At 40.1% G+C, this 23,302-nt stretch overlaps 2 protein-coding genes across 4 annotated transcripts in view; one reads left to right on the forward strand and one right to left on the reverse strand.

The window, feature by feature from the left end:
* Positions 1 to 936: 936 nt before the first annotated feature.
* prpf8 (pre-mRNA processing factor 8) lies at positions 937 to 14,452 on the reverse strand. Of its 2 annotated transcripts, none has more exons than XM_081371507.1 (42): positions 14,365 to 14,452; positions 13,628 to 13,759; positions 13,045 to 13,213; positions 12,790 to 12,954; positions 12,110 to 12,328; positions 11,822 to 12,034; positions 11,618 to 11,743; positions 11,429 to 11,534; positions 11,149 to 11,339; positions 10,804 to 10,923; positions 10,398 to 10,707; positions 10,186 to 10,320; positions 9,958 to 10,087; positions 9,663 to 9,859; positions 9,369 to 9,575; positions 9,103 to 9,266; positions 8,879 to 9,005; positions 8,581 to 8,773; positions 7,889 to 8,076; positions 7,518 to 7,756; positions 7,264 to 7,410; positions 6,963 to 7,173; positions 6,765 to 6,881; positions 6,416 to 6,663; positions 6,122 to 6,301; positions 5,906 to 6,041; positions 5,632 to 5,801; positions 5,332 to 5,461; positions 5,074 to 5,220; positions 4,726 to 4,886; positions 4,394 to 4,585; positions 3,996 to 4,233; positions 3,762 to 3,890; positions 3,546 to 3,659; positions 3,257 to 3,430; positions 2,960 to 3,153; positions 2,609 to 2,848; positions 2,381 to 2,522; positions 2,139 to 2,279; positions 1,893 to 2,032; positions 1,585 to 1,787; positions 937 to 1,471 (listed from the first exon to the last, which is right to left on the reverse strand). In XM_081371507.1, the coding sequence occupies exons 2-42, from the start codon at positions 13,746 to 13,748 to the stop codon at positions 1,317 to 1,319; spliced, it is 7,029 nt and encodes a 2,342-aa protein (XP_081227633.1). In that variant the 5' UTR covers positions 13,749 to 13,759; positions 14,365 to 14,452; the 3' UTR covers positions 937 to 1,316. The 2 variants fall into 2 exon arrangements, with proteins under 2 accessions (XP_081227633.1, XP_081227634.1); XM_081371508.1 differs by having other exon boundaries at positions 13,628 to 13,756; positions 14,365 to 14,425.
* Positions 14,453 to 17,058: 2,606 nt separating this feature from the next.
* Positions 17,059 to 23,302, forward strand: part of myo1cb (myosin Ic, paralog b) — a 43,554-nt gene continuing 37,310 nt past the window's right edge. The window contains exons 1-2 of one of the 2 annotated variants that reach the window (XM_081371515.1): positions 17,059 to 17,193; positions 17,286 to 17,466. In XM_081371515.1, coding sequence (XP_081227641.1) covers positions 17,374 to 17,466 — 93 coding nt within the window. In that variant the 5' untranslated portion in view covers positions 17,059 to 17,193; positions 17,286 to 17,373. Of the gene's footprint in view, positions 17,194 to 17,285; positions 17,467 to 20,045; positions 20,802 to 23,302 lie in introns of those variants that run through there. The other variant, XM_081371518.1, reaches the window with a different exon arrangement.

A 23,302-nucleotide genomic window follows, 5' to 3' on the forward strand; every position in this document is an offset into this window, starting at 1 on the left:
CAATCAGACTAATGATCAGAACCTTTAACTACTAGTTAAATAAAAATATCACTAGTAAAATAAAAATAAAAGGTTTAGTAATAATTTGCACATCCAGTCTAATAAAAGGCTGACTGGTGTCTCTTACGTTGTTATTAAACCTGGAGTGGATACTAGATAGTACTAGAAAAGGTACAAGTAACTAAGCCTAAACTAGAAGTCTTCCTGGAATTACTACTAGTCAGAAATGAATAGCTGATATTTGAACCAGAGACCCCCGTAGAAAAATGTGCAACGTGTTACCAGAAACAATGAAATAGTTGCTTTAATTATTGGGATGGTGACTAGTACTAGCATGTAATTAGTAAAGGTGAAACAAACTAGTGATGTTAAAGTAGTACAACAGATAGATAAGTTTAAGGTAATAATTCACCCAAAAAATTTAATTTAATTCTACACTGTACTCAACCTCACATTGTTACAAACCTGAATGACTTTATTCTGCAGAACACAAAATCAGATAATCTAATGAATATCCAAGTTGGGTGACTTCAGTATCATGACCGTTCATTGAATTTCCAGATCTCAAAACGTGTTAAGCCACAAACACACCGGAGAGCAGTGGCAGGTGCAAAGTGGCTTAAAATGTTTATCACCGGAATCAACCGTTTTTGTTTTGGTGCTTCATAAAGAATAAACGCGAGTTACAAATGTACTGACATCGTATTGACTTAATTCAATCGGATACCACTCTTTAAGGATTAAATGTTAAAACAACTTGCCATTTCATATGTTCATGGCTGAGCTGCTCAGTGAACTGTAACATGCACGCAGATTGGTTTGCTCTTAAGGCATACAGTGACCTTGCTCTAGATAGAGCAGCTACTGTTCCTTCAGTGGACACAGATGATTTTATTCCACAAAACCAACAGAAATGACAATGAGATAAAGCTCAAATTCTTATAAAAGTGGTAATCTTTATTTAAACCCGAACTACAGTGTACATGACAGATGCACAACATAGCTACAGGGTACAGACAAAATATGCCAGATTTATAAAAACAACATACTAGAATTTATTACGAAAAACGATACAGATATTTTTAGATGGCAATTCATTCATCTCACATCTACAGACAGAAAGCACAAAATATGCTTTTCTGCAATGTGCATAATCAACTCAATGCCAGACAATTATGATGAAGCAAAAAACATGACATGCTTTGAGTTTCTAAGCATTTACATTACTGCAAACAATAAAGAGCGAGTCTTGGTGACAAAACAGAACAAAAGCATTTGCTGGGTGCTTTTACTTTATATAGTTGCTGTTTGTACTATTATGCATACATGTCCTCACGGTCAGCATTGTAGAGTTCACCTTCCTGCAAAGAAGCGAAGTTGAGGAAGTGAGATGGTCTGTGAACTTCATGGTAGAACTCTTTCGGGTTGGCCAACTGTAGGTCATACTTCATGTTAGGGTCATGGCGAACACCTAGAATGAGGGTGGGGGGGAGAGAATAAAAACGCATAGTATCATATCTGAAAGGATTTTTTAAAAAGATTTAAATCACTTAAATTATATAATTAATTTAAAGCTATGCTCACCCATGAAGTTGTAATTCCAGGAAACCTGGCCAGGCACCATGAAGAAGCCAAGGAAACGGTCAGACAAGAGCATCTGTACTCTTTCGTAGTGAGAAGGCAAGTAACCTTTGGGGTTATTACCCTTATCTGTGTTTTGCCTACCCCACTCATACCCACTAGGAGTCAGCTTGTATGCCGTCAGCGTGCAGGAACCAGGGGTGAAACTAGATAAGCAAAACCAAATGTTAAACTCACAAAAGCAGTGTCAAAAACATTATAACCAGATAATCATTACACAGCCACAGTGCATTAGTATGCTAAATATGTACCTGCAAGTAATAATGATAGTCTTCTCGCCATCCCAGGATGGGTTGTCAGCCATGACCTTTGCGTGAGTGGTGACATCCTGAGGAGAAAGCTGGGGCGATTCATTGGGCTGCGTATGGATCCATCCAAGAGGTTCCATTTCCTATGAAAGATAAAGACGGCATTCAAACGGTTTGATACGGCTAGGGAGAAGGTAGATGGCTGATAACACCAAACTACAGACATATGCATGCGTGTAAAACACTGACCTTCAAGTACTCGTGTTGTGGCAGCTGGTTGGGCAGGTGAACCGTCTGATGCGTACCCCACTGTGGCACCATCACAATGCAGCGGATCTCTTTTACCTGAGGGTTATCTGGAGGGCTGGTTCCATAGAGATAACCTGCAATCTATAGGCATAAAAAGACAAAAAAGGTTTAGGATACTTCTAAATGAACCAAAGGAAGAGGATCTATAAGAGAAATCATGTTAAGACGACATTTCATCTAACCTGAGCACGCAGATCTGAGATGCAGATGAACTTCTTCAGAACGTTCTTGGGCAGGATGTAAGTGTATCCAGTCTCTTTGATGTCATCCGATGATACGTAGATGTGATTAGTACGTAAGTGCAAGTTGGCAGCAGAGATCGCCCTGTGAGATCGGGAAAACAGTTAAACTCAATCAAGCTGTGTTTTAACAACTAAAAAGACAAGACAGACATGGAGAACTTTACACACCTAACTCTCCATTCAGTTTTGGAAGAGAAGGTCTGCGTCTCGTAGTTGCTGGTGGTGGAGGTGATAATCTCATCCCCGTGTTTGTTTACAGTGCGAGTCTGTGTTGCCGTTAGTTGAGACTGCTCCTTGGTCTGCTTCTCGATCTCAGCAATCTGCTGTCTCTGCTGGGATGGAGCCGAGATCTCCATACCCAAGATGATGTCCCTGATTTCAGACTGGGTCAAAGACGCCACATTCACACTGTGAAGGAGGGGGGAAAAAAAGTTAAAATGTAAGAATGAAAACTTCATACAGCAAAATATTTTTTTTCAGTATGCATTTAGAAGTCAGCATTTGTTCCATAGCACTCACTTGTTCTTCTTGCCATAGTCAGCCAGAATGAGATCTTTGAGCTGCACCTCCACTTTGATCCATTCCTCATCGGTCAGAGTGGGCCAGATGTGGTGGGGCTCGGTGATGGTGGTCTTGTCAGGCTTCAGAATAACTTTGGCACGGTCATTATTGACATGAAGTGCTCTCAGGATTAAGATCAAACGAGAGAAAGCCTAGGCAACAAAAATGTACAATGGTTAAAGACCTTATGAGTAGTGTCACCCTCAGAGGCAACAAATGATTAGGTCAAAATTATAGTATAAGTGCTGGATTTACAGTGTAAGAGGAGATGGTCTTCAGCCAGTCATCGTACAGATTGAACAGGACCATCTGAGGCTCTGTGGCCTTCAGAATGAGGTCTCCAAACTTCTCCACTTTCAAACATGCCTGGAAGGGCAGCTGGAGCTCAGAGCCCTTGATTACAATGTTGGGGAAGTCCAACAAGTGCACCTGAGAAAAACAGACAGCTGTTAATCTAAAAGTTAACATACACAGATGTTAAAATAATTTCCAGAGCATTAACTCAGTTAATTTGCCTTTTACAGTTTTAATGGGTGTTTCTAACCTCAAGAGGATCCAACATGCCCTTCCTGGTCACAATAATCTGTTTGGGCTGCTCTTCAACAGGCAGCGATCGGATCAGGGCAGCCACTTCTTCAGCAGTCTTCCACTTAGCCAGCTATAAAAACAGAAAAAGTGCAACTCAGCAAAACCTAAAAACAATTGAGTGACTGAATGAAGACAAAAAAATAACTGCACAGAGACAAAACACAAGACTGACCTGTCCGAGACGCTTTTGTCCTGCCCATACAGAAGTGTGAATGATCTTCAGGAAAAGCTGTCCAGTTCTGGGGTTGAAGATGAAAATTGCTCCATTGATTGGCTTGGTGGTCAAGTTACCTTCAAAAGTCTAAAACATGGATAAAATGTAAACAAATTAGACATTTTAGCACACAACCCAAGATGATAACAACATGAACACCATAAAAGACATCTACATGTTAAATTCACTTGCCTTGTGGATGGTGACTCTGTACACATTGGTGTCATCCACAAACCAGATGATCTGGTTGGAGAAGAGCTCTCCATAGTTCTGGGAAGATAGGTAAGGCTCAGTGGGCTCTGAGGAGTAGAGTTGCAGACCCTTGCGGATTCGCTCTCTCAGCACATACAGAGCAGGGTTGGCCTTCATTATCTTCGCCATGGCCTGCTGGATCAGGGGCTTGGCTCCAGGGAACCAGTTTCCATAAGCACTGCAGAGAGAGCGAGAGAGAGAGAGAGAGAGAGAGAGAGAGAGAGAGGACAAATCAAATACTTTAGCAGCTGCTCTGTCACTGTTTTTGGGATGTGAAACCGAAGTTGTACTTTACTATGTGACATAAAATCACCTACACAACATGACAAAATACTAACCTGTGAAGGTTGTAAGCCAGATCAATGGCAATCAGGACTCCAGTGGGTGATGGGTAAATACTCATGTTGTCAGTGGTGTAGTCCAAGAACTTGGCCCTGGCATATCGCTCAATGTCATGGGAGTCGTAGTCACCCCATCTGAGCTGAATGTCAATCCAGTACTTCTGTGTGGTGGTGCTGTCCATAACATCCCTAAAAGGAAGAAACGCAAGAAAATATGATTAAGGCATTTTCTGTCTGGTTATACTTGCAAGCACTACTTGTGACATTTATATTCATGCTTCCTCTTGATATCTTAGAACTCAACATATCTATTATGCTCAGTCACATACTTGGAGTCTGCTAGAAGCGAGGGACGTGAGACATTCCACTTGTAGGACGCAAACAACAGAATGTCAGCACAGGAGGAATTCATCTTGTAAGACTTCCTGGGATGGATTGTCTCTTTCTGGACAGTCTCGATCTCCAAAGCATCCAGCTCTTGGTCAAACACCTACAAAAAGCCAACAAAAGCTTACTGATGGCACTCTTCAGCACAACTCTGAATAAGTCAATTGTTAGTAAGTTCAGTCTAAAGTGTAAAACCACAGTCCTACTTACACTGTAATGTAGGGTTTCATTAAACAAGCATGCATTATATTAATTGTATAATATCCTGACCTAAGGAAACACCTCTTTACCTGACAGAGATCCATGACGACGCTCTCATGAATCTTCTGCCACAAGTGAGCTCTGAAGATCTGAATCAGAGAGATCTTGAGCGTCGGGATTTTACCATGCATGAAGATTCCAGTAAGGTCCAACTGCACCTGGAAACCCACATATACCTACAAGAACATCAAGAGAATGAGTGAGTAAAAAGGGGGTGAAAAAAAAAAGCTTTGAACGCTTTTTTCTCCCACCCCATTTCTAAATGCAGTTGCTTCTCATAGACTTACATTGGCTCTGTTGATTGTAGGAGACCACCACAAGGTGAATCGTCGGTTAGGAATCTGGTTCAGACCAGATCTCTGAGCATTGGTGAGTTTCTTCCATTTCATGGACTCTTCGAAACCACTAGCCTTCTCCCTATAGAAGATCAAAATGTTAAATAAATTATCTTTATTTTTCTTTGCCAAAATTAACTAAATTGAAAGTTTCTGCTGAATTCATTGCGTTTATCAATTTTAAAAAAAGGATATTAGGGTCTCAAACTTTGGGTTAACTGTACTGGATATGTCAACATAAAAAGATCTTACCAGAAGAGACCCTCCCACGTGGGGAAGTAGGTTCCCTTGAACAGAGTGTGCTCGAGAATGCCTTCCACCCCTCCAAGTGCCTGGATCATGTCTGTACGGTAGTTGTTCAAATTCCACAATTTTCCATCATGCCTCTGGTGAGTCCACCAGAATGGATTTTGCTTCAGAACCTGAAAACACATTCAAAAATCTTTAAAACACCACGAAAATAAATCTGACTGGTGTGTGGCATTGCTGTTAACGTGCAACGTTTCCCAGATAGAAAGACTTTTACCTGGTACTGTTTGAAGTCTGTTCTGACTCTCCAGCCCTTGTCATAAGCAAGTGTGTGTCTGTCCTTCTGGAAGAGGGTGTTGATACGTGGAATACCTCTGTCCCAGGAGTCCTCCAGATCTTCCAGTGTCAAACGTCTGAGGAGTATCAAATTCATATTAATAAGCTTGAATACATCAACATCATAAATATTTCGCTTTGGTTAAGAGGACAGTACCTGTTCTGAGCAATGGCCTCCTGACGCTTGAGGGCGTATTCGGCCCAAACTCTCTGAGAGTCAATGAACTCGCTCTCCCATGGCTGGATGTAACGGTACAGATTAGGAATCAACTGATCCTCCTCGTGACTCATTCCAGAGCGGAAATGAGTGATTCCCACATCAGTCTGTTTGGACCACCTGAGCAAAAAACAGTAGAACTATCATCAATAGCCTGAATCTGTGGTTGCATATTCATTTCATTAAAGTTGTATCAGACCAAGGAAACAGCAACAAAAACAGCAATTAACTTACCGAAGGTCAGACTGTGGGATTAGTACATGTCCCATGGAAAGCATTCCCAGTCCACCCAACTCCTTAGGGGTGTAAAACACCACAGGAGGGAAACGGCTGGGCATTTTGGAGTTCAAACCAATCTTGATACGGGTTTGGATCTTATTCTCACACTTCACCAGCAGGTCCAGAAGCTCTTGAGTGTTGACCACAGCTTCACGGAAGTACGTCATCAGACCAATCAGAGCTGTGTTCCACTTATTCACAATCTGAGAAGAGCAACATTATGTAAAACAGAAAATCAGTTCCTGATACCTATTACACATTACATGAGTATGGATGTTTTACTGTTAAGGTTCAAGGCTCATACCTTAGTGAAGGTGGTGGAGCCAGAAGCCATAAGAATTTGTCGCACTCTGTTGTGGAACCTCTGCATGGACTCATCATCTACACGCAGGAAACACTGTGCTGTCCTTTCCTTTGTTACCTAAAAACCAACATACAATTATCCACCATCCTTTCTGATGTGCAAACAGTTATTTTATAGATCGTTTGTAATTCTACTTGCCTCGTTCTGCAAATTCCAAACACCATCTTTGTGCGTAAACTCCTCATAACTAGTGCGGCACTTCGGGAGGATGCGACACTCAAAGCCACACATATTGAAAAGCAGGTTGGGGTTGTCCTTGCTGTACACAGAGACAAAGCTGTTCTCCCACTGAACTGTGGTCACAGAACGAGGGAGGCGATTCTTGATGTCCCAGAACACAGCACGGCCCCTGTGCGATTATAAGAAAATCAATTATACCACATGCATTTGTCTATGATATATTAAGGTGTCCAGAAGGAGCAAAGTCTAGAGCGCTTACAAGTTCACATCATGTTTCATCAGTCTCATCCTAGCATCACGAGGCCAGCATTTCTTGTTGTTGTAGCCCACAATGTTCTCATTGTTGGGATCCGGGTGCTCGGTCAGGTATCTCTGGATCAGATCTCTCGCCTCATCAGCAGAGAACCTACACACAGCAGAACCAGAATATCATTACATTAATAAAACAGCAACTTTAGAAGAAAAAAAATCTCAACTGCCCAACAGGAGACTTCCTTCATCTGCACTACTAACCTGAAGAAGATGTGAATGCGGTCTATGTATCTGCAGTAAAGACGGATGGGATGGGCACTCTCAGTGGCCGTGTCCTGGAAGCTGAGGAAGTCATTGGGCATCTGAGGAGGGCCAGCCATCTCACTTGCTCTGTGCAGACCCAGCACCAGCAGGTCCATCACCAACCCATAGTACTGCACGATGAAAGAGGCAAACTGCAGGCCACGGATAATACCATACGAGTTTGTGTGGTTCATGTCCTGCAAAGAGAAGATACAGATATCTAAAAATCAACCCAAGCAGTGAATGGAAATTTCTAATATGAACTTCTCAAATGCATTAAGAGGGAAATATGAATTTTATCAATGGAATGTACTGTGTAATAAACGGACCTTATAGTTAATGACAACGTTGTTTTTGGCCGTCATGTAATCGGCAATGTTGTGATCCACAATGAGACGCAGAAGCCTGTTCAGCAATGTCAAGTCAATCTTCTCGTACATCTTCTCGTAGCGAGACTCCAGCATGACGTTACATTCACCCTCTGCTGTCTCCCACACATCCTGTAGGTTGTTGATTCCTAGTAGACATAATTAGAAATGTTAATGAAATTAAATGAAATTTTAATCAACATTATCCTTTAATCAACCCTCATTTATCCAGTGTACAAGATCTCTGGAATAACATTACAATAGTTTGATGTCTTAAAATAACCAGTCACAATTAGCGGTTGACGGTATTTGCCAATGTTCTAATTATTGGCATTAGCAGATGAGTTTCTGCATGCCCAATAAATGATGAATGGGACTTTTAGCGATGGGACTTTCAGTTTAACAACACCAGCACATGAGCGGAGATTAACAATTATTTAAATTATTAGATATAAAATGTTAAACAAAGAAAGTAAACTGTATATAAAAAAGGTTTTAAGTGTTTAGCATTCTATTGTTAGTAATATAAAAGAAAACACTACGTTTTTCATATAGTCAACATTTAAGCTTTATATCGGTCATACTGCTTTCTAAGATTTTGGCATCGGCCATCAAAATATCCATACTGGTCGACCACAGTAAATTGATCTCACCTTGGCACCATTTGTACACTAGCAGTGGAGGTGGTTCTGTGTCGGCTGGCTTGATCCAGGGTGGGAAAAGCCTGCGCTTGTCTGCCTCATACCACAGGTACTGATCCAGGTACGCGTCAGTGATCTTTTCCAGAGGTTCAACATCGTAAACCGGCACCAGATGACTGTAAAGGTCCATGAACTCAATGCCCACCTAGAGAGAAAAAGAACCACTTCAGATACAATCTAGGACCAGTAATGGGCTTAGAGGACGCTTGTGGTTACATGAAATGCATTTAAATGTTGAATGTGTGCAAACCTCTTTGAAGGCTCTCTGAGTGAGGAGGTGACGTTTGATTCTGGACAGAGCCTCGTGAGGGTTGTCATAGGCCTGCTCAATCAGACCCAACTCCTCACGCTGTGACTGGTTCAGCCTCGACTTCACACTAATTAAAAGGAACAAAGCAAAGTCAGAAAAGATGCAATCTACACAAAACCAGCACATCCACCCAGGTTGCTGTTATGGGACGGGACTGGCCTGACCTGTAAGCCTCCTTGAGTCTCTCCAAAGCCAGGATGAGCAGCTTAGTGTCATGTTTGTAGGAGAGAGGAGGGAAGGGGATCGGAGAGAACCGACGACTCTCCAGCCAGTGCACTGTGGTGGTGTAGATGGCCACGGCCTCTTCAGCAGTGATGTAAGGCCCATCCTATAAGATAAAATATTAAATCACTCATCAATGTGTTCTTTCACGGTAATAGCAACCTGTTCAGAGTCTTCCAGGACATTTTATGCTACCCAAGAAATGTACCTTCAGGTAATTGTGCTGTCTCTCTTGCTCTGCCTTTAGGTAGAGTCGAGTGAGACGTCCCAGGTTCTTCTTGCACACAGTCTTATCCACAGTAGCTCCTCTTCTGATTCTCTCACGGTTGTAGTGGGCCGTGTTGGTCCACCAGTCAGCTTTGGCCTTCACGTAGCGGAGAATCATGTTCTCGATGGGGGTTGGAAGCCCAGGAACCTGAAAAAAAATATGATCACTTAATGGTAAACTCTGAAATTGAATAACATACCATTAATAAGCAACAACAAATGACCAAAAAATTACCTTCCAAGGGATGTTGGCCTTCCAGCACCTCCATGACTCACTGAGATGCTGCAAGATGGTTCTAGCCTTGTTCTGCTTGATACCCTCAGGCATCATATCCAGGATGTCATGCATCACAGCAGCTCTCAGCTCAAGATCAAAGTGAGATTCCACACGCTGTTTAGTCACAGTCTTGGCAACACCCTTAGAGTGTCGACCTAAATGGCATTACACAGTAAATTAGCACTTGGTAACTTGCAAAATTTGACTACATCTTTCTACATGCTTTTTGCATACAAATAAAAGCTAATTTTACCCTCAAACTGCCTGGCCAGAAGATTGCCAAGCCACCGCTCCAGAAGAGGGGTGATGCCTCTCATAAAGAACAGCCAGACTCTCCACCCTGGAGCCCAGAACCCACAGCCTGGACCTTTTCCAACTGGGCCCTAAAAAACATGTCACTTTAGATGCAAGGCATAGCACCAATCCAAACTTTGATTCAATCAACAAAATTATGTATTTATTTGCATTGAGTGTTACTCACTGTGTTGAAGCGGTAGTAGATGAGATGCTTCAGGTCTTTGCACATTCTAATCTGCCTCATGAGCTTGTACTTGTAGCGGTACATGCCAGTCAACTGACCGACATGGGCAAAGATGTACTGCAGTCCATCTGACAACTACAGGATAGACAAAAGGCTTTAGTAATGAAAAATTAGACAATGGTATGGATTAGCTACACAGAAACCACTCATACCTGGAAAGCATCAACGTTTCCAAGCCTGTACTGCACATGACTGTCCACCACAAGCTTGCTCAATCGCAGAACCTCACGGCACAAGTGGAACGCGTTTCCAAATCTGGACTTCTTACGTTCCTTTGTTGTGAGGGTTTTCACAGGCTTCAAGTTGAAGTTGTAGTCCAAGTGCAAGTAGTTGAGGTTCTTTCTGTGAATCAGCAGGTTCAGCATGTTGTAGCCCTGCCGGCACACCTGGAGACCAACTTCTACCCAGTCCAGCTTTGTAGACTGGAAGAATTTGGTGGCCTTGAAAGAACGGAACAGGTATCTAAAATAGATAGGAGAAAAGGTAAGGAAAAAGGAAAGTCATCATTAAATGCATAAACACTTTTCCATGGAACAAGCTCTGGAATAGCAACCTCACCTCTTTTTCTGTGCCTTAGGTGGTCTGTGTTTTAGAGCGTTTAGCACGTAGTACTTCAGGAGCTTCTGGTAAGACACACGCACCTTCACAGGTTGGCCTGCAGGACAGTGCTCACGATACCTGAAGGTGTTTGGAAAAACAAGAGCCTCTAATCAGACATTATAGCCTTCTTGCATGGTCTCAATACTCAAACCCAACATGGGTTAGGGGCCAGTCACACAGAATACATTTTTGCGTTGAATAACACGACACAGGGAAGTGAAAAAAGATAGTGGAATGCAAAAATGTGTTCTGTGTGAAAACTCCCTTACAGTGTGCAAATGCAGTATACAGTATTATACAAACCAGTTTTTAATGAGAGGCACATCAATAGCCCGTCTGGTTCTTCCCGAGCGGAGATTGAATGGACGAGGTGCCCACAACAGTGCAATTCCATTAGCTGTGTTGTCAGTGTAGAGGGGTGTCTCCTTCAGGAATGGCTCTACATACTCAGGAAGTTCAAACTCCTCATCATCATCTGGCAGTGGCTCTTGGCTCTATGGAGAAAACACAAGCTTGCAATTAGTATGGGGAAGAAACCAAGAAACTTACATCCACAGTTTAATTAAACTGTTTAATTTCTGACCTTAACAGAGTGCCTATGAGAGATGGGGTTGATCAGAGGGTCAAAGTAGAAGGCAGGCAGATCAGGATCCTCAGTCTTGATGAACACCACGTTTGGTGTGTGGTACCTGCATGGACAAACAGATATCATTGGTTCAGCACAAGAATTTGTATAGAACAATAAAATCATAGGTATGATAATGTTTCGTACCAGGTGAGGTGCACATGATGTGGCAGGTTATTGTACAGGTAAGGGAATGCAATTTTGTATTCAGTCCTGATTGGCTGCCTGATGATGATCTTGTTGATGTCATTGAACTCATTCCAGTCTTCATCCCTGTAACCATAACAAGTTAAGACTTCTGGAGAAAATAAAACATAATCAATAATGCTACAGGATGGACACAGTACGTACTGGAGGTTAATGTCTCTGACAAGCGGCTCAAATTTGGGCCCCCCTGGAATGGCCATGTTCAAAGCTTTGGAGGTGAAGAAAGCCTTCAAGTCAAACAAGTAGAAGTAGTTTCCATCCACCAAGTCTGTCAGCAGCTGATTAGCCAATCGATACAGAGTGGACATCATTGGTAAAGTGAACTGCCAGCGTCTGTATGTGGTCCCATTCACATATCTGTGAAGGGAAAAGATAAATCATGAGCAAAAGAAACAAGCTAACCATATTTTTACAACCGTCACTAACACTCACTTTGTGGTATCTTTTAGAGGTTGATGCTCATACAACCAGTCTACAACAGAAGAATCCTCCTCATTGTCCAGCTCCATCTGGATTGCCTCCAGAGGCTCAACATCTAGGATGTTGTCTGCATAATCTAATGGAGGCTCTTCATCATCAAATGGGGGGAAACGCATGCGCTTGAAGTGCCGCCTGTCTCTCTTCTCACGACGCATCATGATCCACATTGTACTGGTGAAAAAAAAGACGTTTTTGAAGGGCTGCACGATAATTCTGAATAAAACTGAAATTGCAGTATGAAGAAAAGCTTTAAGGGCTCTAAAGCAGCTTTCCGCTTAAATAAAAGCTTGATGGTTTATTGTTTGAAAATTAAGAAATGGAAATAGCCATACATATTAGTAACGTGTTTTTTCAGTTGAACTGTGGGAATTTTTTTTCTTTCTTAAATACACTTTTTATTTGGCAGTTAAATATACCAACAAAAAAAGCACGTATATTCAATCTAAAACTAATATTCAATTAAATAATCATAAGTTTTACTACTATAATTATTGGTGAAGCCTTAAAAACCACTACAACAAACCTTACATTTTATACGAAAAATCTAAATTCGATATTTTTTTCCACAGATCGTGCAGCCCTAAGTTTCAATCTCTGCTCTGAAAGTGTTGTGTTCGTATGCTGTCACCTACCCCCACTGAGCAATGTACACCGGCTCAATAACCCATGGGATTTCGTTTACAAAGGAAATGGCGCCTGTAATGTGGTAGAGCACAGGAACATCTCTGATCTGCTCCCAGGGCATGGGCATGTTCTCCAGCAGTTTGAGTACTGCATGGGGCATATATTTCAGTGCCCTACAAACAAAAAGCAACACAATGTTACTAATGAACATACATAAAAACATAACTGTCTACGTAATAATGTTTGTAATGTAATGTGCTTACCCAAGGTAGACCCTCTTGTCGTGACGAAATTTTCTGTTCGTCATATCACCATGATCCCTGATGATTTTTCGCACATGCTCAGGAGGCATGTCCTCTTTCTGAGCATCCACAAAGCCAAATTTCCTTTTCTCAGAGTAGCGTTTAGCCTGAAGCTGCTGCCATTTCCGAGCTACAACAGAGTAACAAGCAAAAGAGAAACATGTCACTAAACATTCCGAGTTGGTATTAAACTTAAGCTACATCTACACAAATCTGGATACATTTGAAAACGCATTGTTTCCTCTATGTTTGGGCCTTCCATCCACACTGACACAACATTTGCCATGCAAAACAAAGCTTTCTGAAGAATGGATTATTATATGGATGCATTAAGTAATGAGATAGTGCTAATAAAAACAATTGTGCCAGAAAAATAGCCTGAGTACTTTATTATATCTGGTCTCTCGGTATCATCTCAGGGAGCTTTTATTGTGTTTTATGCATGCGTATAAGATGATTTCAGTGTGTACAAGAAACTTTTTAAAAACGCTAGTGTGGGACGGTGAGTTAGAAATGAACTGCATGATCAAATGATGGAACTCACCTTTCTCTTGCAGTTTCTCCTCGGTCATGTAATCTGGTATTGGAGCAACAGCAGGAGGAGGTGGAGGAACACCTGGAGGCATTGTCCCAGGAACACCTCTGTAGGGGAATGCAGCTGCCATGGCAGCGTCTACTGGAAGGAAAAACAGTAATGCACAAAATATATGAGGTCAGACAAACCATGCGTACAGACACACATTAAAGATGATCGCAATACAACACGGCCATACGAACAGAAGAACCAAAACAGCGTGACTGACTATCCAGTAGAAAAAAAGAAGTGAAATCAAAGAAAAGGCAAATTTGTTGGTTGTAAAAGAAAACTCTAACTAAAATGCAAAAGTTTGGCCAACTAACGTTACTTTAACAAAATACCTAAACCACATCAATGAACTTAGCCGACTAACTTGGCTATGGCGCCTGAACTGTTTTCCTATCGGATAGAAACTTGCAAGCCTATGTTTACTGATTAAATACAACCGACAGAAACACTTTTCAGGTTAGACATTTTGCAGCTCAAATAAAAATATTTATGATTCGTAGACATGGATGCACAATACTATTCGTTTCGTCGGCCTCAATAAAGCAGGAGTTAGCATGTTAGCTTAGCTTACCGCATATTACACAAACAAACTGTTTCCGCAAACAAGCATTGCCAGAGATAAAGTAATACTTTTTAAAATAAAAAAACAATTAAATAGGAAGCAGCGTGCGCTTCTGTAAATCAAAATAGCTTACTGTTAAAAGCAGTTTCTCGCCAATGAATGTAGTTGTGTGCTTGGTTTGTGCTCGGCGGAATGGCGTACCATGCACGTTGTGCGTATGGTCTTTCGATTCACGAATGCGTTTTACGTATCTGGAAGATCCTACCTCAACGGAAATGATGTATTTACGAAACAGAACGTAAGAAAATGCGTAGGGCCAAACTTCCGGATATGACACCGGATATGAAAAGTGCTCTTTTTGTCCTTTTCATGTTCCGTGTTATTTAATTCATTCATAGTTGTAAACTGGTAAGAATGTTTGAATATGTGTTAATGTTTTGAATGAAATGCATTATTATAAGAAAATTATACCAAATGTTCTATTGAAATAATATTAATGTATTATATACCGTATATAACCACTAAATTGGCAGGATATATTATGTATTACAGTGTTTCTACACTTTAAGACTATTTCCACACAAAATATTTCCTTTCAATTTTTTTTTTCCTTTTTAGCATTTTACAGTTTGTACCAAATATGAAAACAACGGCAGAGTCACTTGACCTGATATTTTTCTCAAAATTACTGTCCCTCCCCCAGCATTTAAATGTCTATATCCCCAAGGATACAAAACAGTACTAAAGGCTTAAACTTGAATTAATTCACTGAAACTAAAATTAATTTGCATTTTCGCAAAACGCATTTTACAGAAACAAGTGGTAAAACAGGCTAAACATTTTCATTTACAGGCCCACAAATGCACACAAAATGAATGCATTTGAAGTTTAAATTCAAAACATTTCTAATTGTAAGGATCAATATGGAATAATTGTGTTAAATTTACTCTTCTCGTCATGGAAACACGACAAAACGCGCCAGCAGGTGGTGCTGATGCATATGTTGACATCAACAACCAACCAATCAATCAGACTTACTTAGAAGGGATAGTTCACCCAAAAATGAAAATTCTATCGTCATTTAGGCTACATCATTTACTTTTGTTCCAAACCTGAATGAATTTCTTTCTTCTGCTGAGCACAAAAGATGATATTTAGAAGAATTGAAGAATATCGGTAACCAAACAGTTGATGGAACCCCATTGACTTCCATAGAATGGTGTTAAAAAAATAAAATAAAAATACTCTGGAAGTCAATCAGGGTCTCCATCTACTGTTTAGTCACAGGTTGGTAACCAACTGTTTGATTGAACTGAGTTGATGGAGCCCTTGATTGACTTCCAAAGTATTTTTTATTTATTTATTTATTTACCATTCTATGGAAGTCAATGGGGTTCCATCAACTGTTTGGTTACTGATATTCTTCAATTCTTCTAAATATCATCTTTTGTGCTCAGCAGAAGAAAGAAATTCATACAGGTTTGGAACAACTTGAGGGTGAGTAAATGATGACAGAATTTTCATTTTTGGGTGAACTATCCCTTTAAACTTTATCATGTAATCCGTGCTGCTGGCAAATAAATTAATACCTTTTTAATAATCAATAGTACAGGCCTAAAATAGACATATGTTCAGATTTGCGTGCAATTTGAGAAATGCCATGGCCACATTTTAAGGGAACGGAAAAATGTAAATGAGATAAATACGAAAAACGTTTTATCTATTTATTTTATTGGTCAGATTTAAGAAAACTACAACATTTGAGAGGAATACTGCAGTGAAAGTTGCTTAAGAATAGTTGTAGGACAGAGGAAATAGGATGCCACTGATATATGTGATGTTTCCTTTTTCCTCTAAAATAGTTGTTGCCGGTTATATTCAAGAGTGCTATTTTAAATGGCCTGTTACATAACTATGGCAGTGTTTACCATGTCAAAACACCCATATCTTTACCCTGCCCTTCACCCGTTCTCACCTACCACACCTCAAATGAGTCCACGATGTCCCTCTTTTACAAACACGATCATTACTCCAGCATTTACAGTCTCATAGTCTAAACCATCTGCAGTTGATCTATGTTTGATTGTGATCTTTTATTCTGTCTGTCATTTCTGTTTGCTCTTATGCTGACCATCTGTTGTTTTTAGTGACCACGGCATATAGAGGCAAGACAACTAAAGTCATTAAACTGTCAACAGATAAAAACCTTCAGAAGTCAGTTTATAACTCACTAAAGCTGACACAGATCCATGTCTTTATCCAGATTTAGATCGTATTGTGCATGTGATGCCAAGGCCACTCTTTCCTGTTGATGCCCAGAAATCATGAATGTCTCAACTAATGTCACAGGTCAGAGGATGCGTGTCTCTGTCATTTCCCCTTCAGCAAGCTATATTTTACAGACAACATTGACACGTTTTTGGGGAATCTTATTCCGATGTAAAGACCTTCATTTAAAAACATATTAAAAGGAACTTAAAAATAACTTCCCAGCAAAAAGAACGTTCCCCTAACGTTAGCACATTATTTTTGTGGAAACCAATTCCTAATGCTTTAGTAACATTTTATAAAGGAGTGAACATTCCCAGAACGGAATTCATTATCCATATACTTAAAAATCCATAAAGAAAGCATATAAGATATTGTCAAGCCATGTGTTACATTCAACCCCCAATACCCTCCTCCTTTCCCCTCAAAAAAGATATTTCCTTTAACTTGTCATCATCAAAAATCTGCTTGAAGTGTGTGCAGGGGAAATGGAGTGGGCTCCTCCGGTGTTTACCCCGGGAATGTCGAGGACAGGATGCTGAAGCCTAGAGGAAGCCCTGACGGCAGACTCTCAGCGCTCAGAGCAGCTCGGCGTCAGGGAACTCATCATTATAGTGCACATCTGGCTGTGAGACGAGTCCTGGACTCCCCTTACACATCTATAACGACCTGCATTGACTTTGTTTGGCGGCGGGTAAATTCTACATCAGCCTGATTTGCTTCATCTTTCTCTGTTTATATCTCGTCGTTTATGAATATCGTCCCTCTTTCTTCTGTATCCAATAGAGCAGAAGCACCAGTTGAGGGTTGAACCCCCTCACAACAGTGGCTGCTAGTGAGGAAGGACACTCGTAGAAAGTCAAAGAGACACATCATGATGCAGTTGAAGATCCAGCTGGTACCCACAGGAGAAATCATACTGTCTCCAGGGAAAAATGGAGAGATTTACTGCCATGGCTGCAATAATGTAAGTCGCTTTAGATCAAATCTCCTGCTAAATGAATAAGTGTCAGTCTAAGACAAGAACAGACTCTGCAACTGTATCAGGAAATCATTCAAAACTAATTTGGATAACTAAATAAAGACAAATGCACCCAGCAATTTCTTAACAAATTGCTTATTGTGAATAGCTGTCAGGATATGTTGTGCTCAGCAAAGCATGTCATAGATTTGCATGCCCTAAAACCGAGGCTCATTAGAATTTTCCATGCTGTAAGCAAGATCTTGATTTTCAGCATATGCTTGTTTATAATAAAAGTTGCAAGTGATTGCAATACATGCATGGTGTTTAGATTGTGATAACCCTTTCGAAAAAATACCAAACTACTCAATACGATTATTAACTCATTGAAAGATGCAGCAAATCTGTTTTTTATATGGATTGTATAGTTAATATTTGGATATCGCTATAGGTTTTTCCACTGACCATGTAATGATTTTGATGAATAGGTCTGGATTGATCTAATAATACAGTCCAAGGAATGTGGGGTTTACACTAAAACCTGTCTGTGTGCAACGAAAATGACCATTAACTCTGACAGAAATTTGAATGTTTCTTATGGATTGCATAAATGTTCCTAGTCTGGTTGGCATAAAGGAAAGGTGTTGCCTATGAGTGTCAATCCTTTAGCTCAAATATGCTTAGTTTTTCTCCCTACTTAGTTTGCAAATCATTCTTTTGACTTGTTTTGCTCTGTTTGAAGATCTTTCTTCATGGTTCATTTGGTCTAGTGCTGGAATCTAGCTGATAAGAATATATTTTTGTTATATAGAACCACTTAAAAACCACACAGTTAAGAATTCATTTAATAGCGGTCGGAATGGAATGCAACTTTGGTGAGGAAATGACACCGAAAATTCCGAAACAGCATACTTTTCCTGACTTTCTGGCAAGGTCATGTCACCCTTGCTGGGTGTGTTTGAGTATGAGTGGGTCTGAGTGGGAAAAAGAGAGGGAGGTACGTTAATAAGAAGAAAAAAACTCTGTACTAGGGGTGTAACGATACCCACATGTCACAATTCGATATACATATCGCGATACTGAACTAACGATACGATATTATTGCGATACTCCAAGACATATTATAAAAGGTTAAGTGTACTGTTGATTAAAATGCTAAATTTGATATTACATTGTGGGTGTAAATGAATAGGCTTGATCTTGGTGCTGGAAACCCAATGCACAGGACAATAGTGACACCAGAATAAAAATATTGATAATTCTGAAGCTGAAAATACAGAATTATTTTAGACGAATATGCTTGTTCTCTGTCACTGACTAGATATATTTAAAATAATGTAGGCCACTTTTTACTGGTAACATCAGACATTTGGCATTATCAGGACCCACAAATATTCCCACATTGCATTATTATACATTATATTCAACATTATATAATTTAATGTAGTACTGACACTAAAACTCTGAAAACTTGAATTTTTTCTCACAAAAGTTTCATTTTGGGTGAACCATCCACGATACATATTGTCACTCTCTGCGATAGATATTGTTGCATTTTTGTATTGCGATATATTGTGACACGATATATTGTTACACCCCTACACTGTACTAAGGAAGGAACAATAAGTGTAATGCCTATTTCCACCTGACTGGTGACACACCCTTTAGTACAGCATGTCTGTCCAACATTGCCTTGTAAACAGGATACAACCTTTCCTCTCGGTTCAGCCGGTCGGCACAAATGTGCTTAATGTCAGTCCAGGGTTTGGTGGTCTGAAATTTGAAGAGCACAAGGGCAGAATCGATCACTTCACCCTCTGGCTACAGCATGACACTGCACTTGACTTGGATTAGCAGGCGTGAGGTCACCTTGACATGGGGTTTTTTGTTTCAGCAGTGTTTATGGATATGGTGGAATGTTTACGGCTTTCCTTTCACAGGGAATGCGTTACATAGCCTACTGTGTGTGTGTGTGTGTGTGTGTGTGTGTGTGTGTGTGTGTGTGTGTGTGTGTGTGTGAACTGAAAAAGAGTTGCTCAGATGGCTGCGATTCTGTCCCTCAAATCACATCAACACATTTAACTGGCTACTGAATGACATAATAAAATTAAGACCAGTGCAATAAAATCTGAGAAAATGGTTGATTTGAGCACAATAATGCCAGAAGTAAAGCTCTGTAGGACTTGAAATGTGATTTTCAGTAGGCATACATTGCAATGAATGATAGGACTAAGCAGAACTAAAACCTGAAACCAAAAACATTTTTGTTACTTGAAATAAAATAAACATGAACTGAAATGACACACAATATAGGCATATAAAAAAGTATAAAAAAGCTTGATGTACTAAAATAACTCAAACTCATACTAAAATAAGAAAGAATAAAAACAGTATAGACATTTAAAAAAAATTGACAAAAACATAACAAAATGTCTAAATCTTTAACTAAAATCGAAATCAAAAATATAAAAATGAAGTCAGAATATTATAAATTGTATCTTAATGATACTAAAATAAAAAAACTGCAATCTAGACACCAAGGGCCCTTGAGAAAGATTGAAGACCTCGTTTACACAGTCATTTGAAGTGCTGCTGTTTCTTCTGTGTTGTCATTAGAGGGCGATATAACGCTAGCGTGCTTCGAGTAACGCACGCCTTATCTCAAGCTATCATACCTCAAGATTTATATATTTATTTGTAAAAATTATAGTTATTTTTGACAGAAATCACATATACAAACGAGTCTATTCGTTCTGAATAAGCACTTATGCTTATTGTTTTGAGGAGAGTAAGCAGTAGTCTACTGTTATTTCTGCTTTTACATATTTAAAATCAAAATCAGGCTAGTCTTAATCGAAACGCCCTGTTAATTTTGATTAAAAGCTCATAGTTTTACTGTGATGAAATAAGAGTCAAAGAAATATTTTATTAGTCGTGGGATTGGTCAGGGACTTCCTGGTACAGTGTATCTCGTGCGTGTGCGAGTGAGCGAGAGAAAGAGGAGGGCGGGTGCCTGCCGGCTGGTAATTTTTTGCTTCAAACCATTACTGAGTACATGTCCTACCTATGGCATAAACTAGAGCATGACTATCTTTTTATTTAACACACAAATCTCCAGTAGTCATACATCTGCTCAAGTGATCTAAGCGACTTCTGTGTCACACTGAGGTAAATATTCTGGTCGGTGGGATTCATTCACACAAGGGACAAGTCCAGATTGCAGCTCAAGTTTGAGAACAAGTTTCCCATCACTGCTGAGTTTCTCTTATGCAGTATTACAGTAGGCGACCGGTGCTTTTGGACATTGCGGGAATTGAAGTTGGTGTGCTTTATTAATCAAGGTAAGTGAGTACTTTGCGTGCCATTCATTTTAAAAGCACAATGTCAGTTTACGCTACGTGACGTATGAGTGTTGAGTTCACACACGTGTGTGTGTGTGTGAGTGTCAGTGTGTGGATAATATTTCGTAAAGATTGGCTTTCTTGCATATTTGGGATGTCCGATTGGTGAACGAGTCGTATATTTCTAATGAATCGGTTGAAACGGTTCGCCAAATCGGACCGAACGATCTTTCGAGAATCAGACTTGACTAATTGCTGACAAATCGGACTGAATTAGTCAGAGCAGCAGTTCTTAAAAGTAACGTTACCAAACCTGAGAAGCTTTGATAGTAAAAGCATTTGAAGAGAGGCAACCGAGGATTAACTGATGGCGAAATACTCTTAACTAAAACAGAAATATTTAAGTAAAAATATGTGACGCACTCGTTTATTGTAAAAACGCAATAAAAGCGACCACATGACTACGCCATAATGTAATATAACTTTTTGAAGCGTTTTTTGTTGTTGTTGTAACAAACGGTTCGAAAGAACTGATTCGCGGAAAAGAGTCGGACTTGATGTTTTCGCTTACTAGGCTTGTAAGCTCCCTACTTAGACAGCATTTTATGGCATTGCAGCTCAACAGGGTTTTATGCACAGCAACTGTCAAGTGTTATGACCACATGGATCTCACCTGTTACTTTACTCCATGTTATCTATTTAAATAACTTCCCTGACCTGTTCAGATCTTGATTCAAATGCATGATAGTTATACAAACAAACCCCCATCTCCAAAAGCTTTGAAACAATACTATAAGTCAGATATACATTGAGCTCCATTTCTTAGGGAAAGATTTTGGCGGCTTCAGACCACATTTTTTTCCATGACTCAGATGGGATGACAAGAGGAGTTGAAGGAGACCAGCTGTTAATAACTTCCATGCCAAACTAACCTCCCTCAGTCCAATTACATTGGGAATTCCACTGGGAATATACTATCAGCATCACCCTCAGAGACCAGGCTTGTGAAATTTGTGTGGAATGCGTGATTTTTTTTACTATACTGTGTAGGGTGTGTAAATAAGAGTACACAGCACACACCTGTGCGGTCTAGCTGCCCAGCACTGATGACATCTTAAGGTCGGTGGCAGGTCATGTCCTCAAGTGTCCTCACCCACATCCCCCCTCTTTGTCATTCCTCTTTCCATGTGTTGCAAAACCTAACGAAGATGCGCCTGTCAAATTAAATGGATTGCTTGCAATGGGACCCTGCAATGCAGATTTTTTTTTATTGTGCAACATTGCATGCATGGTGTAACTAGTATAATTGACAACAATTAGGAGCTGACAGTTGCTTATGCTTATGGATGAATAATGCTATAAGCAGTTAAACTTTGCTGTGCGTTTTCCAAGAACTATTACAACATTTAGAATGGTTGTGTTGCAAAAAAATAGTCTTGTTAAGTAAGACATCCCTGCAAGCCTAATTAACTAAGGGTTGTAATTGATACATGACGACTAACAATGCCAAATACTTTGGGATGGAGCATATTTTCAGTTCAACGGGACTCTGGTTTTTGGCCGGGAGACAATTTTCCAGCTGTCCCCAGACAATTAAGTTTCTACGTCTGTCAGCAGCGAGCCATATTAGTGTGCCGTGTGTGTCCACTTTTCCATTGTGCAAGGAAACATTGTCTAACTTTGTGTTAGGCCGAAACATTTGCTTTATCCACTGTTGAGACTTCTTGTTTAGTCTGTTTCTTTATCTTCCAATTACTCTATTCATCATGTTTATGAAGATGGTGAGATTGCGGAGGGATATTTGGTTCAGAGTGGTTGGGCTGGTGACATATGTGGCTTTGCAAAGCAAACCCGGCCCTTCACTCATTGCTGGTCTGTCAACGTGTCCCAGAGAGATCTCAGAGGGGATACACCTGTGTCTGAAATGCTCAGAACAGGAAGTTCTCAGGGTTAACCAACCATATAAACAGGTCTCTACCCGGCTTTAAGCTGAAGCTGCATTCTGCACCTGATTGACTGTTCATTTGTTGTAGCATTAGTTTTATATGAAGTTGAACTTAACCATATTTACTTTGTAATGCGCGTTGCTGGTTTCATTGTAAATGATTCATTTATCTTAGTATTTATTCATCAAAATATTCAGCCTCTTCAAGTCCCACACTACTTTTAGTTCTCGTTCAATATCCTGTTTTGGAAATGCATGACATTACTGGAGTGAAATGGGTTGCGAGCACCTTTCATGTTGACTTTAAACATTTAGTCTTTAGCTCAACATTGCAAAGTCTTTCTTCAGTAGATAAAAGGGTTCTTCGTGTAATTGTGTGGTACAGAGGAACAGAGTGGCGTTCGACTTGATAGCCTTTATTTACGTTATAAAGAGCTCAGCAAAGCAGGTTTTAATCTAGTTTTTTTAGTTTGAGAACTGGAGGGAGCACAGGGTAAGAAAGAGACTGTGGACTTGTGTTGTAAATGTCTTTATGCCCTGTGGTGAGTCATGAGCT

This window comes from Scardinius erythrophthalmus, assembly GCF_964197995.2.
Source record: "Scardinius erythrophthalmus genome assembly, chromosome: 7".
NCBI classification, from domain to species: Eukaryota; Metazoa; Chordata; class Actinopteri; order Cypriniformes; family Leuciscidae; genus Scardinius; species Scardinius erythrophthalmus.

Bases quoted from the DNA above. Each gene is read 5' to 3' on its own strand.
- prpf8 (XM_081371507.1), bottom strand. From the start codon at position 13,748: ATGGCAGCTGCATTCCCCTACAGAGGTGTTCCTGGGACAATGCCTCCA. The intron at 7,174-7,263 runs GTAAGCGCTCTA...ATAATCGCACAG, and splicing joins ATGAAACATGATGTGAACTT to GGGCCGTGCTGTGTTCTGGG. The intron at 5,802-5,905 runs GTAAAAGTCTTT...ATGTGTTTTCAG, and splicing joins CAGACTTCAAACAGTACCAG to GTTCTGAAGCAAAATCCATT.